The 27708-nt window shown below is 38.5% G+C and overlaps 2 protein-coding genes across 3 annotated transcripts in view; one reads left to right on the plus strand and one right to left on the minus strand.

The window, feature by feature from the left end:
* Nucleotides 1-26390, minus strand: LOC123507468. Of its 2 annotated transcripts, none has more exons than XM_045260366.1 (7): nucleotides 26060-26390; nucleotides 13238-13386; nucleotides 12145-12312; nucleotides 11244-11379; nucleotides 7981-8091; nucleotides 7071-7358; nucleotides 1-6736 (listed from the first exon to the last, which is right to left on the minus strand). In XM_045260366.1, the coding sequence occupies exons 3-7, from the start codon at nucleotides 12307-12309 to the stop codon at nucleotides 6531-6533; spliced, it is 906 nt and encodes a 301-aa protein (XP_045116301.1). In that variant the 5' UTR covers nucleotides 12310-12312; nucleotides 13238-13386; nucleotides 26060-26390; the 3' UTR covers nucleotides 1-6530. The 2 variants fall into 2 exon arrangements, with proteins under 2 accessions (XP_045116301.1, XP_045116302.1); XM_045260367.1 differs by having other exon boundaries at nucleotides 26278-26386.
* A 315-nt stretch (nucleotides 26391-26705) lies between these two features.
* The window catches only part of LOC123507470 (dynein light chain Tctex-type protein 2B-like), a 4477-nt gene continuing 3474 nt past the window's right edge, over nucleotides 26706-27708 (plus strand). The window contains exon 1 of the mRNA XM_045260369.1: nucleotides 26706-27111. Within this exon, the coding sequence (XP_045116304.1) occupies nucleotides 27050-27111 (62 nt within the window). The 5' untranslated portion in view covers nucleotides 26706-27049. The remainder of the gene's footprint in view (nucleotides 27112-27708) is intronic.

A 27708-nucleotide genomic window follows, 5' to 3' on the forward strand; every position in this document is an offset into this window, starting at 1 on the left:
ACCCATTCATTAAGCGGGGGGTTGCCTGTATTCGATTGGCAGCAAGGAGATGGTAAGTACTGATAATTTCATGAATAGGAAGCAGAAAAGGGTATGACAGAACCCAGTGTAAGCTAAATACTTCGTTGGTAATTTGGTGACTGTAATGACTGGTAACTTTATGAATCAGTACTAAAGGGGAATACATATTTACTTGGCAACACTGGTAATTTTATGAACAAAGAATAGAAAGGAGCATTAAATAACCCAGTGTAAGCTAAACACTTCTATTGGTCTTGGCTTTTGGATAATTCTGTCAGTGAAGCAAGCAAAACCAGCCTCTTCAATCCTATTCAATCCTGTAGTGTCTGTGGATGACACTAAATACAGTGTACTTATTTTATTGTATACTCTGTGCCAGGGAGACAGAAGGTAGCCAGCCTGTTTCTCATTCACTCCCTTCTACACCTGTAAGCTAAACTAGTCACACATACAAATCTTGAAGAACAGTAAGTGTTATGAAATATGAGAAGCATAAGTCATGAGTAATATCGGTACACACATACAAAAATTAGACATTATCAACAGAGACAAGAAGACGATACAGTGGAAACGATAGTGTCACAGATGGCAAGTTGGTAATTATAAATATTTTGCTCTTCCCCTTTCTTTTGTGCATATTTGTTGCAGTAAGACTTTTGCTTATATTTTTTAAGTGAAACACTGCAAAGAAATAACTGTTCCTCAAAAACTGATACACTAACTTCCTGCTAATTTATACGTGAAACACTGCACAGAAATAGCTGCCAGTCACCAAAATCAACAGACTGCTTCCTGCAAACATTCTTAAGAGTAACAGCTGTAACTTTTGAGTGAAACATTGCACAGAAATAGCTGCCAATCACCCAAATCAATACAGTATATTTCACATACACACACACAAACTACATGAGAAAAACCCCAGCAGGTCTAGATACATTGCATGAGTAACACAACAGCATTCCTCACCACTCCAGACACTCACCAAAACTATTTCCAAAGGCCACAATTAGTGACATTCTCATGGTATCTTCTCCCACTAGTGATGTTGAATACAACTACACCATTGGCATTGTGAAAAATACCCTGAGAACTGACAATCAAGCCTTCTGTAAATAGGCAAGATACTGAAATGCTCAAGAACACAGGCTGTAATCTCACAAGCACTTCCTGACACACAGTATCAGTGCACAGCGAAGAGCACGTGTGAGTCTTGGTGTGGTCACCTGTTGTAACTAAAGGTAGCCACATGCATATACCACTAACACCACTACATCCTACACAGTGAAACGTATCCTTGTGTCACGACCTAAAAGAATCACTCATAGCACCAACATGTTGCTTTTGTCTTGTCTTCACAAATAAAGCATTACTCCCTTTAAAAACTATACTAAATAAAAAGATCATTTTGTGTTAAGACAAAATTTTAAATACATATGTTTGCAGTTCAAGCATACCATTAATAACAATAATGACTTCCTAAACAAGCAGTCACTTGAAAACATACCACAAAGGAAAATCCCAATTTGAGTCTTGTTTACATATTAAGGTTCCTGCAGGAGTTGCCCCCATCCCCCGGCTGACACCTCTCCTTGAGTCATCAGTGACAGCACAAAGGGGAGCAGAGACACATCAACTTGCACACAGGAAGCAATGCATAGTGACAGAGCCTGAAGTTATGTGGACTTAAGATCCAAAATTCAGTCCCCTCCAATGCCCTATAATCAAATTTGTTGTTTATCAAGAATGGTTACAGTACATTCCTTGGCATGCTTTCTGAGAAAACACATGTGAGATGATACTTATGCTAATTATAATACACATATATAAAAACTGACTTCTTGTGGTATTCAGCTTCTAGTGCATAAGCAATACACTCCCAGCGATGTGTTATGTACTGTAAGAATCCTCTCTCTACTCAAACTCTCTCCAGGCACAATTTCCTCTACTCTTCTCACAGTACAGTGCTGAGAATGTACATGTATCAAAATTCTCCCACACAGGCACACACATACTCTGGTGTTACAATATACATCTTTTATATGAGGCACATTTATATGCAATTACTGTTTCAGACATAAACACAGCACTGCTAAATAAAAACTGAGAGCTGATGAAATGGAACCAAGACTCGCTATAAAGTCACGTTGTAAAGAAAGACAACAGCCAGAAGCTTGCTACTGAATAATTCAAAATGTGCTAATAACTTAAGGGGAGGTAGATGTGTGTATAAAGTCTTTCTTGTGTCCTTCACTTCACCAGAAAATTCAAATCAAACATTCCTCTCCCCACAACTAAGGTTCCTGTGTGTTACTGACTCAATTTCACCCACACACTGTTGCCTGAACAAATCACAGCATGATATCTGACTCACTGACTCCAGAGATAAGACAGCAGCAGCAGTGACTACACAAACACCCACAAGCACTGGCCAATACACCATTAGTCACTGCCATCCTCAAGCCTTCTACCACCTCTATTCACATTAAGGAAATCCTGACTAAATGAGTGACTGACTGACTGACTGCTCTAACTGATCACAGTGAGTAAATTCATCTCAATAAAGGGAATTTAGATATTCTAATTGATTGAGTGTCAATTGTTTAAAATATACACTCCTGTCTCCTCCTCCATCTCTCTGTTCATCTAAAGACCCACAGACATGTGCAAACACATCCTGGGGCTTCTACTCTGCTACTATGCATTTATCCAATATTGGCACTTTATTAAAGAATGGGTGTTTTCTTGATCCAAACAGCCAAAGATTACTGCAGTCTAGACTCATCCAAAGACCCACAGATTTATGCAGACACATACTGAGTGTCCTACACTGCTATGTGTGTTCCTCAGATCCTGGTGCTCTCAGATGCTTCCTTAATAGCCAAATGAACCAAAGACTACATCGGCTTAGACTCCTTCCCACCACTCCCTCTCTTTCATCTCTCAATGTACAATAAAAAGCCCAAGGACACTTCTGACTGCAAGTACAGGCACTGACATACACAGACACCAGGCATCCACATATAGTGTTGTGTGCTAACAGCCTGACCCTCAGTGCATTCCTGTCATAACATTGCATAATTACCATTACTGTTTGATGTCTGTATTCAAGATATCTTTAATCATTTATTGCTTTTTATAGTCTCTAGATAAAAAAAAAAAAAAGGGCATCTGAGATCTTAAGATGTTTCATGGATTCAAGATTTTCAAATCTCCTCAAATTTCAAGACATAAAAGGAAATTTTCATCACATTTCATATCCTTAAGACATTGGTGAAGAAAATATTCTCTGAGTGCCTTCTAATTTTCAGTTTATCAACTCTAAAAGAAAGAGTTCTCATGACTTATCCTGTATTCTTAAACACATTTATCTCATCAGTACCATTTTCAAAAGCCACAAAAATAATTGATCAGGTATTCTTGGGTGCCTCTCATACTGGTGGGGCAGAATATCACTAAAATAATAAAGATACCCTTGAAAACTCAATAACTTTCCCTAGAGCCTGTAAATAATTGTTCAAGATAAGACACAAACATTTAAGAACACAGATGTTAAGTGTTCACAGCCAAGAACATAATATTCTAATATTTTCACACCTCCTCAAGATAACATCAACTTCAAATATGCAGAACAAAAGCAATAATGAGAACTGAGAGAGGAAGAACAAGCAGCTCACCATCAGGGCATCCAGACCCGAGATTATGGAAACAAATCATGCAAGTTACCACACTGCATCATATTCAACCCATAATCACACTTGTTAAACAAAAGTGTCAGCTCCCATCCACCTATACAGAGTAGTCTAAACACCTTGCAAGATTTAAAGAGTTAGTTAAGTGAGAAACTTATGAATGTGCAACTAGTCATCTAAAAAAAAAACAGACTAGGCAAAGAGTAATCTACAAATGCTTAATGCTAGTAGTGTATGATAAAATGCTAGAGGGTCAATCAATATATATATATATTCCTTCAGTATACTTTGTGACATATAAATAATTGACTAGTAAATCAATGCTATGTAATTATATCAGCTTTCTCAGTGTACACTGTAACATTTGAACAAGTGTGTATAGTAGACTTAACTTCCCTTTGAAGCAGTGCTAGCCAGGATAAGTCTTTGCATCTCATCTCATAGGAATAAAAACATACAAATGCCAGTACAAAAGGTTGGCCGCTCCATTCACATCACACATACTTTCACCTTTGATTGAGTAGGTATGGTAGTATTTCCATCAGCATGACTAGAAAAGGCAGAACAGTACTGGTTAATAGTCAACATGTCACACTCAGCACTGCATGTTGTGTTTTCCCTTCAATCTCAAGTCCTCTGCTTCACTGACAGTCCTACAACACCTGACGACTGATTGCAAGTGGATCAGAAGAGGGTCAGATCATGAAAATTACAAGATACAGTAGAGATAATCATGTTGCATTGTGCTACTAATACCCATGACTGTGCCTGCACCCACTGAGGATGCTAGTACTAAAAGTAACATCCAACTCACTGACTGTCTCAATTCTGGAACACTCAAAGCTACAGGAACTATTTCTGATCCAAACATCACTGAGAAAACGTCTCTAATGAAGGCCTACCAGAGGCAGTTCACACAGAGCGGAGGATTCCAATTGTTTTCCAATACATAACCAAACAAATATAAACATAGTTCATCACAAAGCTACAGACTTCAGACTATTCAATGTTGTGAAGAAAAATGCATGTGATTTTTGATAGGGGACGGTGTAATATCTGCTAAGGGAAAAGATGAAAGGAATGATCTCTGCTAAGGGAATAGAGGAAGGATCTATTTTCTTTACTAAGGGAAGAGATGAAAGAAATGACCTCTGCTAAGAGAATAGAGGAAGATATATATCTAGAGGAAGGTTTGATCTTTGGTAATGGAACAAGGGAATGTATAATCTTTAATACAATAGAGTAAAATAGAGATTCTTCTAAGAGCAGTGACACAGTACATCCCAGGTGAAACCCACAGGATTCTGGAGCATAAAGGACCTACAATATGAGCATTCAAAGTTCCACAGCATCAGTATCAAAAAGTAAGCTGAAGACAAAGAGTGCCAGTGGAGAAATCTCCTAAGGTGCCAGTTCTCAAAGTGCCACAGAACCAAGTCACCCTGATGAGGAAAATGGAGGCAGCCAAGTATCAAAAGGTAAGCTATAGACAAGAGTGCCAGTGGATAGGTCTGGTTAAGTGCCAGTTCCCAGAATGCCACAGAAGTCACCCTGATGAATAAATGCAGACAGCCATGAGTTAAGAGTCTCTCGGTGTGCAGAGAATGCCGGACAAGACCTAAAATATGAAAGTGAGGCACCGGTGAATGTAGTGTACACGATATGTAGGTCTGCTCAGGAACAAGGCAAGATGCAGTACCAAAATGTCTCGTAAAGTACCTAGAAAACTGAAAAAAAAAAAAAAAAAAAAAAAAAAAAAAATTTAAACAATGTGACATGAAGTTCAACGAAATGTCTTTTCTTTATAAACCTACTTGTAAAAACTTATAAATGCTATAACGGACGAAATTAATGACTAATTAAAGCCTTGGGTTACCCACACCACCTCTCATAACCCTTCAGTCTGAGATTACCTTTGTACTGTATTCTCCTTCACGTGCTTGCTGTGTTTGTGCAAGTGCCACAAGCATCACACTGCTCTCGGGGACTGGGAGGTGACTGTGATTTTCTCATGTTTACTATATATAAGTTGCTTTTGTAACCTAGTGCAGTGCTTCAGACATTACAAAACTATGAAAATGTTGCCCATAAGTCTCAGCAGCAGAGTGGTAGTAAAGACACGACTAGAGCACATCATGTCCACTGTGTTTACACACTATAAGAAAAATCCACATGAAATACCAAGGGAAAGTCTTCTCACATGAACAGCTTTGAGATCAACATCCAAGAACATTATCAAATCTGACCTTACAGAAATTAATCAAACTAAACAATAAATGTCCAAAATGAAGCAACATCGAACCAACTGAGCCTTGACTGACAGAACGGAAACTCGACAGTCAGGTCACCACACTCACTACAGACAGCCCAGCAACACAGGAGGACCAAGGAGCAGCTTGGGACACAACCATAACTTCATAACTTCACATAAGCACTCCAGATAACTAACCTTAGAGACCAAAAATGGCTTCAACTTAATGCAGATTCTTTGACGTGAGCCAATCCTGACTTAAAAAACAACTTATGGCAGTAGAGATACACAAACACACAAAAGCAGCACACATCTTCACGATCTTTGCGATATAAGAGAGAGCAAACCCTCTACTTTACACACAGCCCCACACACATACAGCAGCAGAACCCGAAGAACAGGAAAGCACACACAAACTCAATAGTGCGTATGGGAGTCAGCCACGCACAGATGTCCGATTCACAAGAGTCGGACACTCTCCAGAAGAGAAGGTACAGAGACGTAATAAGGAAGGCACCCATGCAAGTTATTCTGGCACGTAAACTGATGCCAGAAAGAGCATGCTGCCATCATACCACCTCCCCTGCACCCCTACTATGTTGCAGTACCACCGTGGCAATGGACAACCCACACACACAGGAGATGAGGAGGCCAACGATGATGTAGACAGAAGTAACAAGCCAAAATGCAAACTGGTACAGGATCTGGTCGCAGTAGTTACTTGCCCCCTTGTTGGAGTAGTCTGGCTCGTAGATACGGTACACCCACACACAACCTGGAATGTTTAGCCACTGACAGGTCAAGTTGTGAGGCAGAAGGGAGGGCAAGGAGGCTATGAATATATTGAAAGATGGAAACAGGAAAGAAAAGAGAAATGAATGAATGAATGAAGTAAAGGAAAGAAAGGAACAAAATAAGGAAAATTTAAAAGGTGTGAATGAATTTCTGAAGAATGTATTAAAGAACAGATGGAGAGAAAAAAAAGAAAGGGAAAGAAGAATGAATGAAAAATAAAAAAAAATATAAAAAAAACTGAAAATGATTTAAAGAAGAAATAACAAATAAAGAAAAGAAGAAAAGGAACCATACACAACAAACACAACACTTACCCATAATAAACCATGCGCTGAGGAAAAAATTGATAGATCCACTGAATTCCAAACGTCTGTGCCAAGGAACAGACGCATCCTGCAGATCCGCTCCTTCCTCATCAGTGAGGGGACGATGAAGGCGGCCCTGCACCCCTAACACAGGCTTGGTCACCCCCAGCACACCCCCCACCACCAGATAGATAGGGATGTAAGGCTGAGCTGGGCAGTCGTTCATCTTAAGGGACCCCAGGATGATCATAAACACTGGAATCACTATTGTCACCCCAATCATCACGGTACATCCCACTGTGGAAGGAAAGAACACTAGTCAGAAGAAAGCTGGAAGTGATGTATCTGAGTTGAACCAATTTTAGTTGATTCTTTTACTTCTTGTGTTAGGTTAGGTTTAGAGTGTAATATGGTATATGTTTTAAGTAATGTAAGTTTTAGCAGCCACAGTTAATTATATCCAGGTTAGGTTAGGTTACATTAGTTTTATTATTCATATTTTTACCAAATCTAACCTGGTCTTATCCAAGCAGATGAAATGTATGATAGGTAATACATCTTGAAATACGTATTTGTTGGCTGGATGAGATTAAGTTGGGTCAGGTTAGATAAGTTCAGGTACTTCGCTTCTTTGTTAAATCTAATCGCATCTCATTTATTCAAAACACAGCTAGGGCAATTTGATCTCACCTTCTTTAAAAAAAACAGCTTGTGTGATTAATTTCCAATCTAGCATCTTTACTCCAGTAACTGAACAGAAAGGACAACAAAACATCAATAACAGCTGCACTACTTACAACTATTAATTAACCAACAAGACAGGAATCTCTTACAAATGCAATAGCTGAAACATAGAGTAACAAAGAACTTCACCCGAGTCTCTGCACAACACTGTTCTACACTGCAGCCAATGACTCACCGGTTCCAACAAAAAGAATGATGAGGTTCTTGATCAGGTCCAAAATGCCATTGGAGGTCTTCTGAACTTCCCGAACGCGGCCGAAGAGAGAGTCGTATGTGGGTGGTGGACCTGTGGAAAGGTGGGAGGGGCAGGTAGGCATGGGTGACCAGTCTGAATAAGGCTCAAACTAATATAAGCCTGACATTACTTGATTTGTTTATTTGTTTCTCAGGAATGTATTCATAAGAGTATTATGAGTTTCCTAGAATTGTTAAAACTATTATTGACAGAGCTTAAGATGTCTTCCTGGTATTTATGATCTTACTTCTTTCATCTTATAACTTCTCTTGTACCTCTTTCTCTGAGCTACTGTTATTTCTGCCAATACATTTCATAGTTTCCTTCTAACATCTCTCCACAGTGTTAATCAAGTGTACCACCCATCCATGCACACTAAGAACAAGAAAACTGCACCATCTCAGGAGTTTTCAATGACTATGAGCTTGTCCAGCCCACCCACTCAACACAAAACACTGCCAACTCAATGCTACATGTCCAAATACTCTAAAAAACAGCTCATAGTGTTTAATTCCTGGCCTATAGAGGTGTCACTCCAATATTTTGATAGTTTAGATTAGTAAGTTACTGAACAATACAATCAACACCTCAGTAAGCTTTGCAATGACATCTGCTGCTTCCAGAGACCTCATTACACACTATAGGATAAACATTAGTCTTAAAAGAGAAATAAACACACAGAATGCAGAAAGAAAAAAAAATACAAAGGATTCCATGTACTAAATAAATGTAGAAGCAAATACTGTATAATACTAAAAAGTTATTTAGAGAGAGAGAGAGAGAGAGAGAGAGAGAGAGAGAGAGAGAGAGAGAGAGAGAGAGAGAGAGAGAGAGAGAGAGAGAGAGAGAGAGAGAGAGAGAGAGAGAGAGAGAGAGAGAGAGAGAGAGAGAGAGAGAGAGAGAGAGAGAGAGAGAGAGAGAGTTGAAGGATGCAATAAGCCAAAGTACAAAATGTAAGGAAACAGTTACAGTGTGGTAAAAAAATACAAAGATCAAAACATAAAGAAAGACAGGAAACAAAAAGGGAAGACAATAATACAATGCCCAAGAGTGATAAACAAAAAGAGGACAACCAAGTGAGCACCAACTAAGTCATTTACAACTATGGACATGAGAACAATGAAGACAATGACCACACCATCAATAACACATAATAAGAAAGCAAAATACAAACAGCTGTCTTACTGATTGTCATATATTGAAATCTGCAGCTTAAGTATTCTGTATTTCTTCTCTTAGTTTAGTTGAGCAGTAACATTTATCATTCCATTTCCTACTAATGGGTTTATTTATTATCATTGTTATTATACATCTTATTTACACGGGAGGAAGTCTGGCCTAGAGCTGAAAATATGAACAAGGGACAAGATGTGACATCTGGCAGAGGAGAGAGAAAGGGGAATGTTTGTGGTGAGTATGCATCATTGTCAGCACTGCCCTCCATCAACTTAGTCTGCCTATAGTTCTGTTAGCTCTCCCCACCATCAACCTTCAGTCTGCCTCTTTGCCTATCCATCCAACACTCAAAGCTATACAGGATAACATCTCACTCACTCTCCATCAAGGGAAGATTGATAGAAAAAATCTGAATTTAGCACAAGCTGGTCCAAAGTGATGTAAGTCCAACATGTTGCAAATTAAACTATCATCAAAGCACCATGGCTGACTGTCCCATCACTACACCACTGTTACACTCAACACAAGACTGAGAAATTAATCCGAATCTAGCATAAACTGGGCCAAAACTATACAAGTCCAGCATGTTATAATTTGACTATAGTCCATTCATCCAAAGAATCCAGGCCGAAACTGCTAGTTCGGTTGGCAGCCCCCCGCCACTAAACATTCCCAACACTTAAATTTTCTTCAAGTACATTTATTTTTCTTCAAGCTATAAACTTGTATATCTATTGAGTTAAGTGAAAAAAAATAAATGTACTTGAAGAAAATTTAAGTATCGGGAAGGTTTAGTGGCGGCGGGGGTGGGCAGGGCTGCCAACCGAACTAGCAGTTTCGGCCTGGATTCTTTGGATGAATGGACTTTAGTATCACCACAGCAGCGGGTTTGACTGCCCCACCACTACACCACTACTAAATTCAACACTACCTAACAGAATGACAATGAAACAGTGGCATTATTCCCTCATAACCTCCCATTCCCCACAATATTGATACCACTAATCACTTATTAAGAAGTACCACCATGCCAGTATATGATAAAAAAACCAAAAAAAAATCAATTAAAAGATAGAAAATAACTATGCTGTCCTCACTAAGCCCTAAGCTTGTTAGATGAATAGCCCCGTGCACTGAGTTTAGATAACTCAGTGCACGGGGCAGCACAAGCACTCAAGGACAAAAAAAGAGGAAGAAGAGGAGGAAGGGAAATAAAGAGGCTGACAGTTGGTAAGTGTGACAGAGATGGAGATTGAGGAGAAAAGGTAAAGCAATCATTATGAGTGAAGATAATTAAAACAATGGTAAACTAAAACAGTGACAAAATGCAAAAATACAGAAATTAAGTGTGAAAAAGATGTGAATTATTGATGAAAAAAACTACAGCCATTATTCTTTGCTGTTGATCTACCAGTAACTCATACAGCCTTGAAATGAGAATGCATAATTAATTTGCATCTTTACTTTAACCAAATTAGCAGGTATTTTTTTTCTTTTTCCTGCTTTTTAGTTTTTTTTCTGATTTTCTTTGATGTTTTACTGTAATTCTGTTTCTTTCGCTTGTTTTTGCTTCTAATTTATCCTTATCTGCTTTTGCTTAGTTTTTGCCTGTTCAGAAATAAATCAGCAGGTATTTTTCTTCTTTTCGTACTTAGTTATCTTCTCAAACACCTAAATTTTCCACATTCTTCATCATCAGTCTAAAACACTCAGCAAAATTAACCAGTCATGACAATGAAGCAAAAATGAATGCGTGAATGGCCAAACTGAAAGCTGACCACACAATCTTACAGGCAGAATCTTGAGAATGTTAGCCAGAACTTGAAAATATTAGCCAGAATTCACAACTGGCATCAACTTTGTGACTGGAAACAGGTAACAAAAAATCCAGAGTAGAGTGCCGGTGACAAACAGAGAACAAAGACACAAATAAAAATAAATTAAAAAAAGGAGACAATAAAGAATCAAAAGCACAAAATGAAAGGAAGGAAACTGAGAGAAATGGAAGAGAAAAGAAGGATCATTACTGTCTCGGTTGTGACATTCGTCGTAGGATGGGGGGGGGCCTGAGGGGATGGCGTGGTGCATCCTAAAGGGGAAGCTGGAGACAGGAGGGGGACCAGGCGGCTCCTCCAGGGAAAATATGTTGTCTGTAGTGGTGATCTGTTAGGGGGAAGGGAATGAGGGGATGAAGGAGAAAGGGAAAGGGAGAGCAAAGGTCAAAAGAACAGCAGAATGAAGGTGATAGAAGAGAAGAAATATAAAAGGAAATGAAGTAGCAAGTGAGAAAAAGTCCAGATAAAGAATAAAGGATAGAAAAGGAGAGAAAGTTATTAAAGTATACAGAAAGGAAATTGAGGTGAAAGGTTTATAAGAGGAGAGGGCATTGGTATGGGAAAGAACATTGAGAACAAGAAAAAGGAATGAAGGGAAAGAAAACAAGAGAAGCAAAAGGTGATAATTAAAATGAGTTAGATTTGCTCCAATTACTGTGTTAGTGGAAGAAATGTTCTAATTTATTTAGGAATGCTTTTTAGACAGTAAAGATTTAATGAATTAAATAAAATGACCATTGCAATGTGTTCCTTACACTGAATTAAGTAAGAAAGAAGAGAAAGGCACTGACCACTTCAAAGAAACCAACAGTTTAAGTTTGTCTTTAAAGAAAATTACTTTGAACACATGTTTCTGAATGCATTAATATTGAAACACATCTAGATTACAAATAATCAGTTTTAGAACACCAATATGTACCAGATACTTAGTTACCATCTAGAACACCATCACAAGTACAGAGGCCCTGAGGGTTTGTGAAGTGTTTAGTTAAGGACCTCCACACACTGACTCCTGAACACAATGTCTGATGAATAACTACTGCCACACTGATGACTAATGAAGCACACCAACACAGGCAGGCAGAGGACTCACCGTGTTGTCAGAGGGTGGGGGCAGCGGGGTGGTGGGGGTCTCTAAGTTCTCCAGTGGTGCAGTGGGGGTGTCCAGTGGTGCAGTGGTGACGGTGGTCGTTGTGGTGGTGGTGGTTGCAGCCTCCCCTGGGGTGGTGGCTGCACTGCTGCTGCCATCACACTCCATCTTCTGCAGGGATGAATAAGTTTATCACAGCAGCACACAAGTAAATAAAGAGCTCACACTAAACTCTGGAACTCCCTGCTTGCTTTTGTATTTCCATCTTCCTATGACTTGAACTCATTTAAGAGGGAGGTTTCAAGACATTTATCCTTTTCTTTCGAATAACTCTCTCAGACCTGCACAGGATCTGGCAGCAAGTGGACCTTTTTTTTTTTTGTTAACTCTTTCTGTTACCCTTGGCCAGTTTTGCCCTTACATAAAATGAAAAAAAAATTACTGCTGTCCACTTCTCTGCCTCTTTTGCAGTGAAATAACAACTCAAAGATAATTCAAATGACAGGAAAAGTTCATGCTACAGTCCACTAGTCCACTTATCTGTTTGTCAGTCTAATACTGCAACCCTAATTCAGTGATTCAGCAAGACCCAAGCAGCCCTTCTGTTCTCAAGTAATGCAGATAAAGTTAATTTAAATGGGAACACTATAGAGGTAACCTAAGATATATAACAACTCTTACAACAAATCTCAATGGGATCAGTTTCATAGGAATTTTCACTTTACATAGTTCTTGCATTACATAAGGTTGCATTGTAACATGCTGGAGTATTTCATGTAAGCATCTGAATATTTGCTGTACACAGACTTGGAATTACACTGTATATGTCTTCTCTGTTGTTTTTCACTGGATACATGTCTGCACCTTCATATCAAACCTGGCCACTGTAACAAGATAAGACAATTCAACTAGGTATGTATCTCGGGCAAAACGAATGATACACTGCACAGGTTCCACAAGACACTTATTTAAGTTATGAAAACCGCTTTTGATTTTTTTTTTCTAATAAATTTTGTATCCCTTGACCAGTGTCCCTCCTACATAAAAAATTCCTTTGTACCCAAGATTGTTGACTAATGGTACACCAGCTACTTACTGTTATGGTGTTGTGGTGAAGGTGTAAGTATCAGATATCTATGTCCTGGCTGGGGAGGACATCTGTACTCCTTCGTGATGTCAAAATACAATGTTCATAATCATAGTTGGGTTTACCACTGTGGTTCATAAGCTCCTCACTCCACAGTCCTACAAAGAACGGTGAACATAAACAGATGCATAAAACATCAGTGAAGCAACAAGAAAAGGAAAATTGCAAGATCATAATGTAAGAGGAGATGCAGGATGATAAGGGAGATTACAAGAATATATAGCAACTTCCCCCCCATCTCTCTCTCTCTCTCTCTCTCTCTCTCTCTCTCTCTCTCTCTCTCTCTCTCTCTCTCTCTCTCTCTCTCTCTCTCTCTCTACATTGCAACATGTGATATGTTGCTGCATATGCTGAAATTTTCAAAAATCCCATAGTTTTTCATGTATTTTTAATCATGTTGTGCCGGTGTAAACATGTTGTGTATTCCTTCCTTCATGTGATGCCTCTGCCTTCACCAGACACCTCAACTTGGCCTCACTTAGGACACATGATGCCAGCTTCCCCAGTTTCTGACAGTCAGTCACATCCACACTACACCAGCCTATGTGAACGTGTGGCTCCTGGCAAAGTTTCATCAGCATTTTCTTTGTTTATTTGGTATACAGTGGAACCTTTAGTTATGAGCACCCTGACTTATGAAAATTCCAAGATACAAACATTTGCTCAGTCAATTTTTTTGCTTTGACTTGCATGCCAAAATTTAAGTTATAAACTAACTCCAGGTATGTCATCGCTATCTGGTGCAGCAAATGCCCAGCATCCCGTGTCTACCACATTCAGTTCACGTTTCTTTTCTTTCTTTCTTTCTTTCTTTTATTTATTTTTTTTTTTTACCAAGGAAGCATTTCTTGTGTTGTGCTGGTATTTTGTGCAGCTTTTCTTATTTTTCTTATTTATTAATTTTTTCCTGACCATGGATCCTAAGCAAGTGACACTATGTAATGACACACACCAAACTCATTTCCTAAACATTTTGAATAGAAGAATGGAACAAACTTCTCTGAAGAGCTATTTTGTGAAACAACCTACAGATTGAAAAAAAGGCAAGTGTAGCAAAAAAAGGCAAAAAAGAGTGAAGAAAATCGAGTTACAAGAATGTGAAGTAAAATAATAATTGCATCAATTAAATTAGGTACGCAATAAAGTGTATTAAGTTTTTTTTTATATATATGTAAGAGAGGAGGACTAGCTGAGGGCAAAAAAAAAGAAAAAGAAAAAGCCCACTCAGCTGCCAGTCTCCTTAAAGAGCATATAGAATTAGCTAAAGGAGAGGGACAAATGTCTTGAAACCTCCCTCTTGAATGAAGTCGTCATAGGAAGTTGGAAATATAGACATAGGCAGGGAGTTCCACAGTTTACCCAAGAATGATATGAAAGACAGAGTACTGGTTAACTCTTGTGTTAGTGAGTTGGACAGAATAAGGGTGAGAGGAAGAAGAAAGCCTTGTGCAGCGAGGCTGCAGGACGAGGGGAGGCATGCAGTTAGTAAGATCAGTAGAGCAGCTAGGAAGAAAACAGTGATAAAAGATAGCAAAAGGTGCAACATTTCAGCAGTGAGAAAGAGGCTGAAGACAGTCAATTAGAGCAGGGGTTCTCAAAGTGGGGGTCCCGACCCACAGGGGGGGGGTCGCGAAATAATTTATGGGGGTCACAAGAGAAGCAAGCCCATCCTTCCCATTAGTAATGGTAAGCTGTTCAGCCTTTAAAGATGGTGAGAGAGAGAGAGAGAGAGAGAGAGAGAGAGAGAGAGAGAGAGAGAGAGAGAGAGAGAGAGAGAGAGAGAGAGAGAGAGAGAGAGAGAGAGAGAGAGAGAGAGAGAGATACATACGTGTGTAAGTACATACATATATTATTATTATTATTATTATGAGGTCAATGAAGGCGACCCACTGGAAAGCATAACTGCATAAACCCAAAGGCCCAGTGGGCGGCACCTCACCGATAAGTGAAAGGAAGTAACAGGAATGAACAACAGAATAGGAAGATTGGTAGAGATCTAAGAGGTAGTGAGTTCAGAGAGAAGAAAGGTATTCACACGTTTTTTAAATGCTTCAATGTTACTAGAATTAACAATCTCGTTGGGAATTGTATTCCAGAGTCTAGCAGATACTGGGATAAAACACCGGGAAAATTGTGAAGTATTACATCGATTCACAGACAAGGAACGGTCATTCATGATCAAGGATTGTCTTGTAGCACGTGCTGGTAGTGAAGGGGCAGGCAAATGACAATGCAACGGGTGGTTGGAATTAGACATGATTTTGAAGAAATAGGACAATGATCCAACCAAACGACGATGCGAAGATTAATCTCAAGATTAGGAAGAAGAAATTTAATCTGGTTGAATGCTCTATCTAAAAGCTTTAAGTGAGACTCTGCTGCAGAGATCCACACAGAGTGACAATATTCAAAATGAGGCAGTATGAAAGAGTAAAAGCAATTTCTTACAATATCATCAGAGGAATATATCCGCCTACATTTGCGTAACAAACCAACTTTACATGAGACTGATGATGCAAGTGAGCATAAGTGCAACTCAAAAGTAAGTTTGGGATCAAGGGTGACTCCGAGTAACTTCAGAGACGAACAATTAGGAATAGGTACTTCGTTGACAACAATATCAGGGTGAACTGGGAAAGGTGTCCTTGATCTGCTAATAACCATACTATGGGATTTACTCGGGTTCAGTTTCATACCCCACCGATCACACCATGACAGAATCCTTGAAACATCTTGAGTGAGTACATTAGCGACTCTCTGCCTATCCTGTGGGGAAGGAATTGTCGCATATATAGTGGTGTCATCAGCATAAGCAACCATATTAGATTCAATCCCACACCACATGTCAGATGTATAAATAAATAAATACACATACATACATAGAAAGGCAAGCAGATACACGGAGACAACGAAATGCCTCATAGGGATTGACAAAAATTCGTTGTTGTTGGGGGAGTGGGTCGCCACTCTGTCGGAGTAATTTGTAGGGGGTTGCAGCCAAAAAAGTTTGAGAACCACTGAATTAGAGGAGGGGAGTTGATAAGATGAAAAGTTTTTGATTCCACCCTACCTAATAAAGCTGTGCGAGTGGAACCCACCCAAACATGCGAGGAGTATTCCATACATTTGCACATGCATGAAATCAATCACAGTGATTGTTTTTTTGGTTGAGTATACAACCACTGACCATTGGAAATAAAACATAATAAATCTAGCCAATCAGAGTGGTCTGTGGAGAGAAGTAACTCATGATTTCAATCAGTCTATGGAAGATGTCTGAACAGGCAGGGTGTTGCCTTGATTATTTCCACTGTACTGCCAGAGAGAAATAAGGTTGTTCTTAGCATTACTAGTCAGGTTAAGCTAGTTTGTTTTGCTTAAATAAAGTTATTTTGTTTTTTGCCAAACCTAGTTGTCTGGTGGAGATGTAGCATTCTCCCATTAACCCTAGCTGTGCCATATGACCTCAGCTGTTCCGGCATGTACTTAATGGAATCATTTCCATTCTTCTGAGGAAGACATACCAGTGCATGTCACTTCAACGAGGTTATGTTCGCTAGCTTAGGTTAGGTTAGTATTCGTTAAATGGATAAGTTTCAAAAGGTTTGCATAGTCAGCAGTGACCAGCAGTGGCAGTGAGTACCCTCCACAACAGCAATAATCATCATAACTTTTTTTCACTGTTACTTTTGTGGTACTTTGTGATAACAAAACTATTTCTTCTGGTGCACTTCGGTCTGTTTAATATTAATATATATATATATATATATATATATATATATATATATATATATATATATATATATATATATATATATATATATATAATTTTTTTTTTTCATCGCAATACATTACTTTGTGGGCATAGACCGTGTTTTTAGGGGAAAATGGTAAATAAAACACACACACACACACACACACACACACACACACACACACACACACACACACACACACACACACACACACGGTAAAGCCGAGAAAGAAAAGGATAAGCTGAAAGATCTAGTAAACAAGGAAGAGGAAAGAGTACAGAATGTGACTAAAAAAGAAGTACAAGCATGGAGAGTCCAAGATAAGAAAGATAAGGCCGATTTTCAGGAGGTGATTCAAGAACAACTTAAAGAAAAAGAAGAAAATATGACAAACAAAATGATAGGAGTCCTCAAGACAAAAGAAAATCTAGTTAGAGAAATTGCAGAAAAAAAGAAGAGTGTAGTCGTATTTGGAATAAAAGAAAAAAATATAAAATATAGACCCAAAGAGAAAAAGAAGAAATGAAATCAGTCAAAGACCTACTGAAGAATCTTAATGACGAAGATAGGCAGAACTTGGAAGAGGAAGTAGAAGAAATAAACAGAATGGGACCATATCAAGAAGGAAAAACGAGACCAATTAAAATATTACTAAAATCACAAGCAGCAACAGAAGAAATATTATATAGAACAACAAAACTTAGAGAAACAGAAGGCTGCAAGGATATCTATATAAAGAAAAATAGAAATGAGGAAGAAAGGAAGAGATACAATGAACTGGCAGCAGCAGTAAGGAAAAGAATAATGAAAGGTCAGAAGAGGAGAAGAAGGCATTTTTTTGGAGAATTCTAGGAGACAGGATAAGGAAATGGTATATAAACGAGAAGGAAGAGAAAAAGTGGAACAAGTTTAACTAAAAATGATAAAGGCAAAAGACTAAAAATGATGTATACGAACATAGACGGGGTTTTATCAAGTAAATTAGAATTAAGAGATTACATAAGGAAAGAAAATCCAGATATTGTATGCCTGGCTGAAACAAAACTAAATGAGGCAATCAAAATAGTCTTGGATAATAGGTATAATGTATGGAGAAGAGACAGAGTGGGTAAAGGAGGAGGAGGAGTCATGATAATGTTAAGGAAGGAGATAGTGATAAACCAAGTGGAATGTGGGGAAGGAAAAGCAGAAGTATTGTATATTAAGATGCATATTAATAAAAAAGAGTTAACAATCATTGTAACATATGTGCCACCAAAAACAAATTCATGGACCAATCAAGAATATAAAGACATGATAGATGACACAATAAGGAGTCTAATGAGAATCGTTAAAGAAAGGAGAAAAGTGATATTAGTAGGAGATTTCAACTGTAAAGAAGTGGACTGGGAAAATTATGAAAGTGGTATGGGGAAGAAGCCTGGGAGAAAGATTCTTGAACCTAATGATAGACAATATGATGGACCAGAGAGTAAAGGAATGCACAAGATTCAGAGGAAACGACGAGCGAGCGAGATTGGACCTAGTTTTTACAAGGGTATACAAATGAATGATGATATAAGATATAAGTGCCCATTGGGAAAGAGTGACCATGCAATATTAGAAATAGATATAGAAGAGGAAAGGAAGATAGAGACGATTCATACAAAGGAGACCGATTAAATTACAGAAAGGCTGATATTGAGAATCTCAAGAACTATTTTAAAACGTAGACTGGGAGGAGATGGAAAACTCAGAGACAATGCAAGACAAATATAACTTATTTTTGGAAATATACAAAACAGGAGTCAGGAATATGTCCCAAAATATAGACCAAAAGAAGAAGGAAAGAAAGATTGGTTTAATGCAAGGTGTGCTAGGGCAAAGGAGAAAAGAGATGGAGCATGGAAAAGGTGGAGGAGAAATAGAATCCAACAAACAAGGAAAACTTCAAGGCAGCGAGAAATGAATATGTTAAGGTGAGGAAGGAAGAGGAAAAGAACTTGAAAAGACATTGTCGAAAAATGTAAGGAGCAACCAAAATTGTTCTATAGATTCATAAATGGAAAAATTAGGCAAAAAGAAACAATAGAAAGGTTAAAAGGAGAGAACGGGATGGTGGAAGACCCAAAAGTATGGCAGAACTATTAAATAAAAAATTCCAGGAGGTCTTTACTAAAGAATCCAAATTTGAGAGGCCACAGGGTAATAGAGACAATCTATATGAAAGAGATTAAAGTAACCAAGCTTGAAATAAAAGAGTTAATGAAGGAACTGGATGAAGAGAAGGCAATGGGACCAGATGAAGTCTCAGGCAGAATACTGAAAGAATGTAGGGAAGAACTAGCAAGTCCTATATACAACATCATAAAATGCTCAATAGAAAATGGAACAGTGCCAGTAGAATGGAAAAGAGCTGAGGTGGTTCCCATATATAAGAGTGGAAGGAAGAAGAACCTTTAAATTACAGACCGGTATCACTAACTAGTGTAATATGCAAGATGTGTGAAAGAATAATAAAGAAACAATGGATCGAGTTCCTTGAAGACAACAAATTAATATCAAATAGCCAATTTGGTTTTAGAAAAGACGGTCTTGTGTAACTAATTTATTGAGTTTCTATTCTAGAATAGTTGATAGAGTACAAGAGAGAGAGGGATGGGTTGACTGCATTTATTTGGATTTAAAAAAAGGCGTTTGACAAAGTGCCACATGCAAGATTACTGTGGAAGTTAGAGGAGAAGGGTGGCTTAAAAGGAAGCACATTGAGATGGATAGAAAATTATTTGAGGGGGAGAGAAATAAGGACAGTAGGTAAAGATATGAAGTCCAAGTGGAGAGCAGTAGAAAGCTGAGTGCCACAGGGGTCAGTATTGGCACCAATACTTTTCCTCATTTATATTAACGACATGCCAGAAGGAGTGAACAGCTACATAAATTTGTTTGCAGATGATACGAAACTGTGCAGAGTTATAAAGCAAAAGGAGGATTGTGAAATACTGCAAGAAGACCTAAATAAGATCTGGGAATGGAGTAAGAAGTGGGAAATGGAATTCAATGTGAACAAAAGCCATGTCATGGAAATGGGAAAGAGTGAAAGACGACCTGTGGGAATCTATAAGATGGGAGATGGAGTAGAACTGGAGAAAGTCAAAAAGGAAAAGGACTTAGGAGTGACGATGGAAGAAAACAATCAACCAGTAAGCCATATTGATAGAATTTTTAGAGAAACATATAATTTGCTAAGGAATATTGGAGTAGCATTTCACTACATGGACAAAGAAATGATGAAGAAATTGATAAATACTATAATAAGACCCAGATTGGAATATGCAGGAGTAGTGTGGACCCCTCATAAAAAGAAACACATAAGAAAATTGGAGAGGCTACAAAAAATGGCTACAAGAATGGTCCCAGAATTTGAAGGGATGACATATGAGGAGAGACTAAAGGCTATGGATCTACCAACCTTGGAACAAAGAAGGAGAGAGGAGACCTGATACAAGTCTATAAATTGATCAACGGAATGGACCAAGTGGATAATGAGAAACTGATCCTGAGAGAAGAATATGACATCCGAAGCACAAGATCGCATAGTAAAAAGCTGAGAAAGGAAGATGTCTGAGAGATATTAAAAATATAGTTTCCAGAGATGTATTGAGACGTGGAACAGTTTAGATGAAGAAGTAGTGTCTGCAAAGAGTGTGCACACTTTTAAAGTAAGATTGGATAAGTGTAGATATGGAGACGGGGCCACACGAGCATAAAGCCCAGGCCCTGTAAAACTACAACTAGGTAAATACAACTAGGTAAATAGACACACACACACACACACACACACACACACACACACACACACACACACACACACACACACACACGAGTATGATACCCAGGCCCTGTAAAATTACAACTAGGTGAATTACAACTAGGTGAATACACACACACACATACATAAGAATCAAACTTAAGTCACAAAAGGATGTAGATGAATTGGTGGAGAAGTCATGGAGGCTAGCCCAGCAGGAAACAACAAGGAAGATTTGGTTGAGAAGAGATCTCGGTGAAAAGGAAAGAGAAATGTTAAATGAGTTGAGAAAGGAGGCTTTGAAAAAAAATGAAGAGAGGACAGAAGAAGAGAAGAAAGAGTTTTTCTGGAGAATCTTGGATATGAGACTGAGGAAGTGGTTCATAACCCAGAAAAGTACAGCAAGAAAGGACTAAAGAAACTTACATATGAGCGAAATGTAATGTATTCCAACATAAATGGAGTGATATCGGGATTTTAGAACTCAACGATTACTTGAGGGACAAGAACCCAGATATTGTGGGTCTTACTGAAACAAAACTGAGAGAGGAGAAGACCTGATGATGGTTGGAGAAGGAAATATAACGTTTGGAAAAGAAATAGAGTAGGTAAGATGGGAGGAGGAGTGATGTTGCTGGTTAAAAAGATATAAAGGTGGATCAAGTGAAAAAGGTATGGGAAAGGCAGAAGTGCTAAAGATCAGAGCAGAAACTAATGAAGGAAAAAGAGGCACTACATAGTGGTGTACGTACCACCTAAGACAAATGCATGGTCAGTACAGGAATATGAAGAAATGATAAGTGATACAGGAACATGTCTGGAAGAAATGTTGGGTGGCTGTGAACGAACTATAATGATGGGAGATTTTAATTGTAAAGAGGTGTGTTGGGAGGACTGGTCAATGGAAGGATCAGAGACAACATGGGAAATACACTATTGACACTGGCAATGGAAAATGTGTTAACTCAGTGGGTCAAAGAAGATACTAGGTTTGGAGGAGAGGAGCATCGTCAAGACTGGACTTGGTCTTTAGTACAGAGCCAATGGTCATTGAGGAGATGAGGGTGGAGTGCCCTTTAGCAAAGAGTGATCATGCAGTTTTGGAGTTCAAGGTGATAGACGAAGAGAAATCTAGAAGAAATGAAGAATATAAAGTGGGAAGATGGAATTATGCCAAGACAGATTTTGGAAACCTAAAGAAATTCTTTCAAGAGACAAATTGGATGAAATTCAAGAGTGCTAAGGAGCAAATGAAAAGTGGAAGGAATTTATAAAAATATACAAAGAAGGTGAGAAAAATTTGTACCAATAAGACAACATAGAGAAGTTGGAAAGCAGGACTGGTTTAACGATAGATGTGAAAAGGCTAGAACAAGAAAAGAGGATGCATGGAAGAGGTGGAGAAGGAAAAGACGGATTAAGCAGTGGGAAAGTTACAAAAGAGCAAGAAATGAATATGTGTTGATTAGAAGAGAAGAAAGAAAGAAACAAGAAAAGGATATAATTGATAAATGTAAAGACCAACCAAGGCTTTTTACAGACATGTGAACAACAACATCAAAAATAGAGAAAGTATTGAAAGTTTAGAAGTAAATGGAGTATACAGTGAAGATCCCAGGAAATGGCAGAGGCTATGAATGGATGCTTTCGGAAGGTATTCACAAAGGAGACTGCTTTTGACAAACCACTGGTAATGGAACAGAAAGGGATTATGAAGGAGTTTCAAGTAACTGTGGAGGAGATCAAGAACATGATGGGGAGTTTAGAAGTGAGAAAAGCTGTGGGACCTGATGGGGTATCAGGATGGATTTTAAGAGAATGCAGGAGCAATTGGCAGAAAAAGTTTGTGAAGTAATTGATGCCTCATTAAGGGAAGGCGTAGTGCCCCAAGACTGGAAAAGAGCTAACATTGTCCCAATCTATAAATCAGGTAACAAGAGAGACCCATTGAACTATAGACCAGTGTCACTTACAAGTGTGGTAGCTAAGATGTGTGAGAGGGTGGTGAAGACTAGATGGACAGACTTCTTGGAGAAAAATGACATACTTTGTGAGTGTCAATTTGGTTTTAGGAAAGGGCGTTCATGCACGACAAACCTGATATGTTACTATTCGAGGGTGATAGATGTAATACAGGAAAGAGATGGTTGGGCTGATGGAATATATCTGGATTTAAAAAAGGCCTTTGATAAGGTACCACACCAGAGACTGATCTGGAAACTTGAAATGGTAGGAGGAGTGCATGGCAGTTTACTAAAATGGATGGAAGACTTTTGGTAGGAAGAGAAATGAGAACAATAATTAAGGACAGACCATCAGAATGGGGATTGGTGGAGAGTGGAGTTCCACAGGGATCAGTGTTGGCACCAGTAATGTTCGCAGTCTACATAAATGACATGGTGGATGGGGTGTCCAGTTATGTGAGCCTATTTGCAGACGATGCAAAATTGTTACGAAAAGTGAGATGTGACAAAGATTGCGAACTGCTCCAGGAAGACTTGGACAGAATATGGAAATGGAGCTGTACATGGCAAATGGAGTTCAACACGACAAAATGCAAGAAAATAGAGTTTGGCAAGAGTGAAAGAAGAATCAGGAGTATGTACAAGATAGGAAATGAAGACATAAAACCAGTCATGAAGAAAAAGACCTTGGGGTGACAATTACCAATGACCTATCGCCAGAGAGACATATAAACAAAATAATTGGAGAAGTATTGAACTTATTGAGGAACATAAGAGTGGCGTTCGTATATCTAGATGAAGAAATGATGAAGAAAATAATTACTGCAATGATAAGACCGAGGCTTGAATATGCAACAATACAGTGGGCTCGAACTTAAAGAAACACATAAGGAAACTAGAGAAAGTACAGAGGGCTGCAACAAAATGGTGCCTGACTTAAGAGATTTGACTTATGAAGACAGACTGAAAAGAATGCAACTTCCAACCCTGGAAAACAGAAGAGAAAGGGAGACCTGATAGCAATATACAGAGTGATGATTGGCATGGAAAAAATGGATAGGGAAGATCTGTGTATGTGGAATGGAAGAATGTCGAGAGGGCATGGGAAAAACTAAAATGGCCACTTATAGGAGAGATGTGAAAAATATAGCTTCCCTCATAGAAGGGTGGAAGCATGGAATAGTTTAGACGTGGAAGTGGTCAACGCAAGGAATATTCATGATTTTAAGAAAAAGCTGGACATTAATAGATATGGAGACGGGACAACACGAGCATAGCTCTTTTCCCGTATGTTACAATTAGGTAAATACAATTAGGTAAATACACACACATATATATATATATATATATATATATATATATATATATATATATATATATATATATATATATATATATATATTTGCGACGGAAATGAAGTACAGATTCATTCAAAACGGGTCGAAAAATATCAGAAAAAAAAAAAAATCTCATCCTGAAGTGAGGGTACGGTGCAAGTGTAAATTTACCGCCTTCAGAACATGACCTATGAAATACAGTAACTACATAACATAACATAACATAACATAAATAATAAGATAACAAAGGGCCACCAGGGCCCATCTAGGCTATCCTGTATCAGTCGCACAGCGACCTCGTCATCAGTACTTAAAGATACACTTACAAGTACACAATACATTATATACTAATTCTAAATATTTGGCCCATTAACAGGGCTAAGTCCTGCAGCGAAATCCTCTACAATCTGTGATCCCCATACATGGGGATCATGTCTTGTTTAACTATAGTAAATTTCTTATAAAAACTATCATGCAGTGCTATACATAATTATAAATCTAATAAATTTAAGTGCTTATCTAATCTGTTTTTAAACATTGTCAAACTAGTACTATTTACAACCCTCTCTAGCAATGTATTCCAGAAGTCTACCACCCTATGACTAAAGAAATATTTTCTTATATCTAACCTGCAGCCTTGCTTTCTAATCTTCCTGCCATGATTTCTAGTCCTACTTCCTCCTCTAAGGTAAAGAAAGATCTCACATCTATGTAATTTGTATCTGAGAACATTTTAAATAACTCTATCATATCCCCTCTTATACATCCTTTAATCTATCTCTATACTCCAGGCGCTTCAAAGCTGGTATCATCCTAGTTGCTCTTCTCTGAACTGCTTCTAACATGTTGATATCCTGCCTATAATGGGGTGACCAGGCCTGTATGCAATACTCTAAATGGGGCCTAACATAGGAATTATATAAGCTATGCACCACTTCCTTACTTTTATAACTAACATTTCTATTTATAAAACCCAGGATCCTATTTGCCCTATTTCTTGCTTCTAAACATTGCTTTGAAAATTTCATAGTCCTGTCTATCACTACTCCTAAATCCTTTCCCCTCCTCTACTGCCTCTAGCCAACATCCCTCCATCTCATAGCTAAAGTTTGTATTGTCTTTACCTAAATGCATAACCTGACACTTTTTAGAATTAAACTCCATCTGCCACCTGCCCATGCTATCAGCCTGTCCAGGTCTCGTTGTATTCTGTAATTGTCCTTTTCACCCTGTACTGCACATGCTATCTTAGTATCATCTGCAAACTTTGATACTTTGCTACTAATTCCTATATCTAAATCGTTAATGTACACCAAGAAAAGAAGAGATCCTAGCACTGATCCTTGGGGTACCCCACTAACCACTTCCTTCCACTCAGACATTGCCCCATTTAATACTACTCTCTCTGTTTCCTATCAGAAAGCCATTCACTAATCCAATCAACTAACCTACCCCCTATCCCGTGTAGTCTCAGTTTGTACACTAGCCTCCTATGCGGTACCTTATCAGACACCTTGCTAAAATCTAGATATATAACATCTATGCTATTTCCATCATCTAACTCCTTGGTAATATATTCTAAGATATCAAGCAAATTTGTAAGACAGGACCTCCCTGATCTAAAGCCATGTTGGGTATCTCTAATTAATCTATTCTCATTTAAATGCTCCCAAATACTACCCTTAATGATTTTCTCTAGTATCTTACATACTATACTAGTTGAACTGATCGGTCTATAATTATTTGCATCATTCTTCCTACCTTTTTTAAATAGCAAAATGCGATGCTTTCTCTTTCAAATCATGAACTTGTTGAGAATGGCAGATAAATTAAGATGTCTCTGTTTCAATACGCTGTTATTTAGATATTCTACCAAAATACTGTACACATGAAAGAATAAGATAACGGCAATAAACACCTGTGCTTACCTGTACGTGACTGAAGATAGGTGATATGGAGGCAACAACCTTACTATCTCAAGTAAACCTTCCTGAATTAACAGTGACAGATAGAGAGACAATGGAAAAACCGTGACAGATAGAGAGAAGGAATATCGCGTAGTAACTAATACCGCCACTTTATTTCACTCCAGCCAGCACAGGTGAGACAGCGACAAGGTGTAATGGCCAAGAAATACGATAATTACTTCTGCACTGGCCTGTACCGCCGGCAGGGGTTCATAGGCCTAGAGGCGCAAGGGCGGGTCGTCTCCAAGCTGCCATTACGTGCGTGTTGTGACTGGTGGTGGACTGGTGGTGGCGGGCATCAAGTTAATGGTTATTCTCTATTTTTTATTCTTTTGTGGGATGTATGAGGTAATAAAGGTTTTAAAAACTATGTTGATAAGAAATATATCCATCACACTGTAACAACATAAGCATTAATTTATTCTAACATCAATAATTAATGATAAGTTTTTGCTTACAGCTTTTAGATAAAAACAAAAGCAAATAAATATCATTGAATATTTTTACAAATATTTTTAACATTAATCATATACAGAAACATTCGAACTGTTAATTTGAAATAATGTTGATAATTGATACTACCCAGTTACCTTGGCAACGCATCAAAAATTCAAAACAACAACAACACGAAACGCTCCGATTTCTTGAATTCCTTCCAAATAACCCAAACGAAGCCAACCTCCGGTCCTTAAATAGTGCATCGAGGAAAACATGTGAACCTGGGTGTTAATTCAAGTGCAATATTAAGAGAAAGGCACTTAAAATTGGACTGACAAGGAAGTGAATGAATGAGTGTTCCGCAAGTGTATGTGTGATGTGTGGATTGTTTGTTTCCAGTAGGTAGACAACACTGGGTCAGGAGGAGGCAGTGAATGAGTGTGTTACAAGTGTGTAATGTATGGGTGTGTTGTGTTGTTGTAGGAGTGTGCGTGCCTCCTGTTGCTCATAGTCATGGCAGCCACGCAGACTGAAAAAAATGGTACCTATCAGATACGGCCAGACCTTAAAGACAAGTAAGTAATCAGTTTTGTTTCCTTTCGTTAATCAAATACAGTTAGATTTTTTAAACGAAAAATAGATAGTTATACTTTTATATGGCTAACTTGAATTGAGTGTTAATGTTTGCAGCGGTAAAATTCTAGTTTCTGCCCATACTCCCCCTTCCACCCCCCAACAAGCTTGGGGACAGGTGGGAATGCGGGGTTTTGGGTGGGGTACATGAAATGCGTATTTTTTGCGTAAAATGGAAAAATTTCCATTAAAACGTCTATGGAATTTTCATTACAAGTTTCCTAATTTTACTAATTTCGGTAATTCGGTAAATCTATAGAACAGCAACTCCTTACATATTCTTTTCTATTACCCCCCCTTCCCCCCAACAAGCTTGGGGGCACGTGGGGAATCGGGGTTATGGGGAGAGCCAAAAGAGGCGAGATATGGCGATCCAAAAAAATCAAAGGACAAAAACCTAACCTAACTGGGGGGAGCTGTGCCCCCCCAGACCCCCCCTACAACACTAACCTAACCCTAACATAAACCTAACCTAATGTAACCTAACCTAGCCGGGGGCTGCGCCCTCCCTGATCCACCCCCCCCTGCAACACTAACCT

The sequence above is a fragment of the Portunus trituberculatus genome, chromosome 22, assembly GCF_017591435.1.
Source record: "Portunus trituberculatus isolate SZX2019 chromosome 22, ASM1759143v1, whole genome shotgun sequence".
In the NCBI taxonomy this organism is placed as follows: Eukaryota; Metazoa; Arthropoda; class Malacostraca; order Decapoda; family Portunidae; genus Portunus; species Portunus trituberculatus.

Coding starts and splice junctions, on each gene's coding strand:
- LOC123507468 (XM_045260366.1), bottom strand. CDS start 12,309: ATGGAGTGTGATGGCAGCAGCAGTGCAGCCACCACCCCAGGGGAGGCT. Junction 8,092..11,243: donor CGAATGTCACAACCGAGACA/GTAATGATCCTT, acceptor ACCTTTCCACAG/GTCCACCACCCACATACGAC. Junction 7,359..7,980: donor CATTCTTTTTGTTGGAACCG/GTGAGTCATTGG, acceptor TTCCTTCCACAG/TGGGATGTACCGTGATGATT.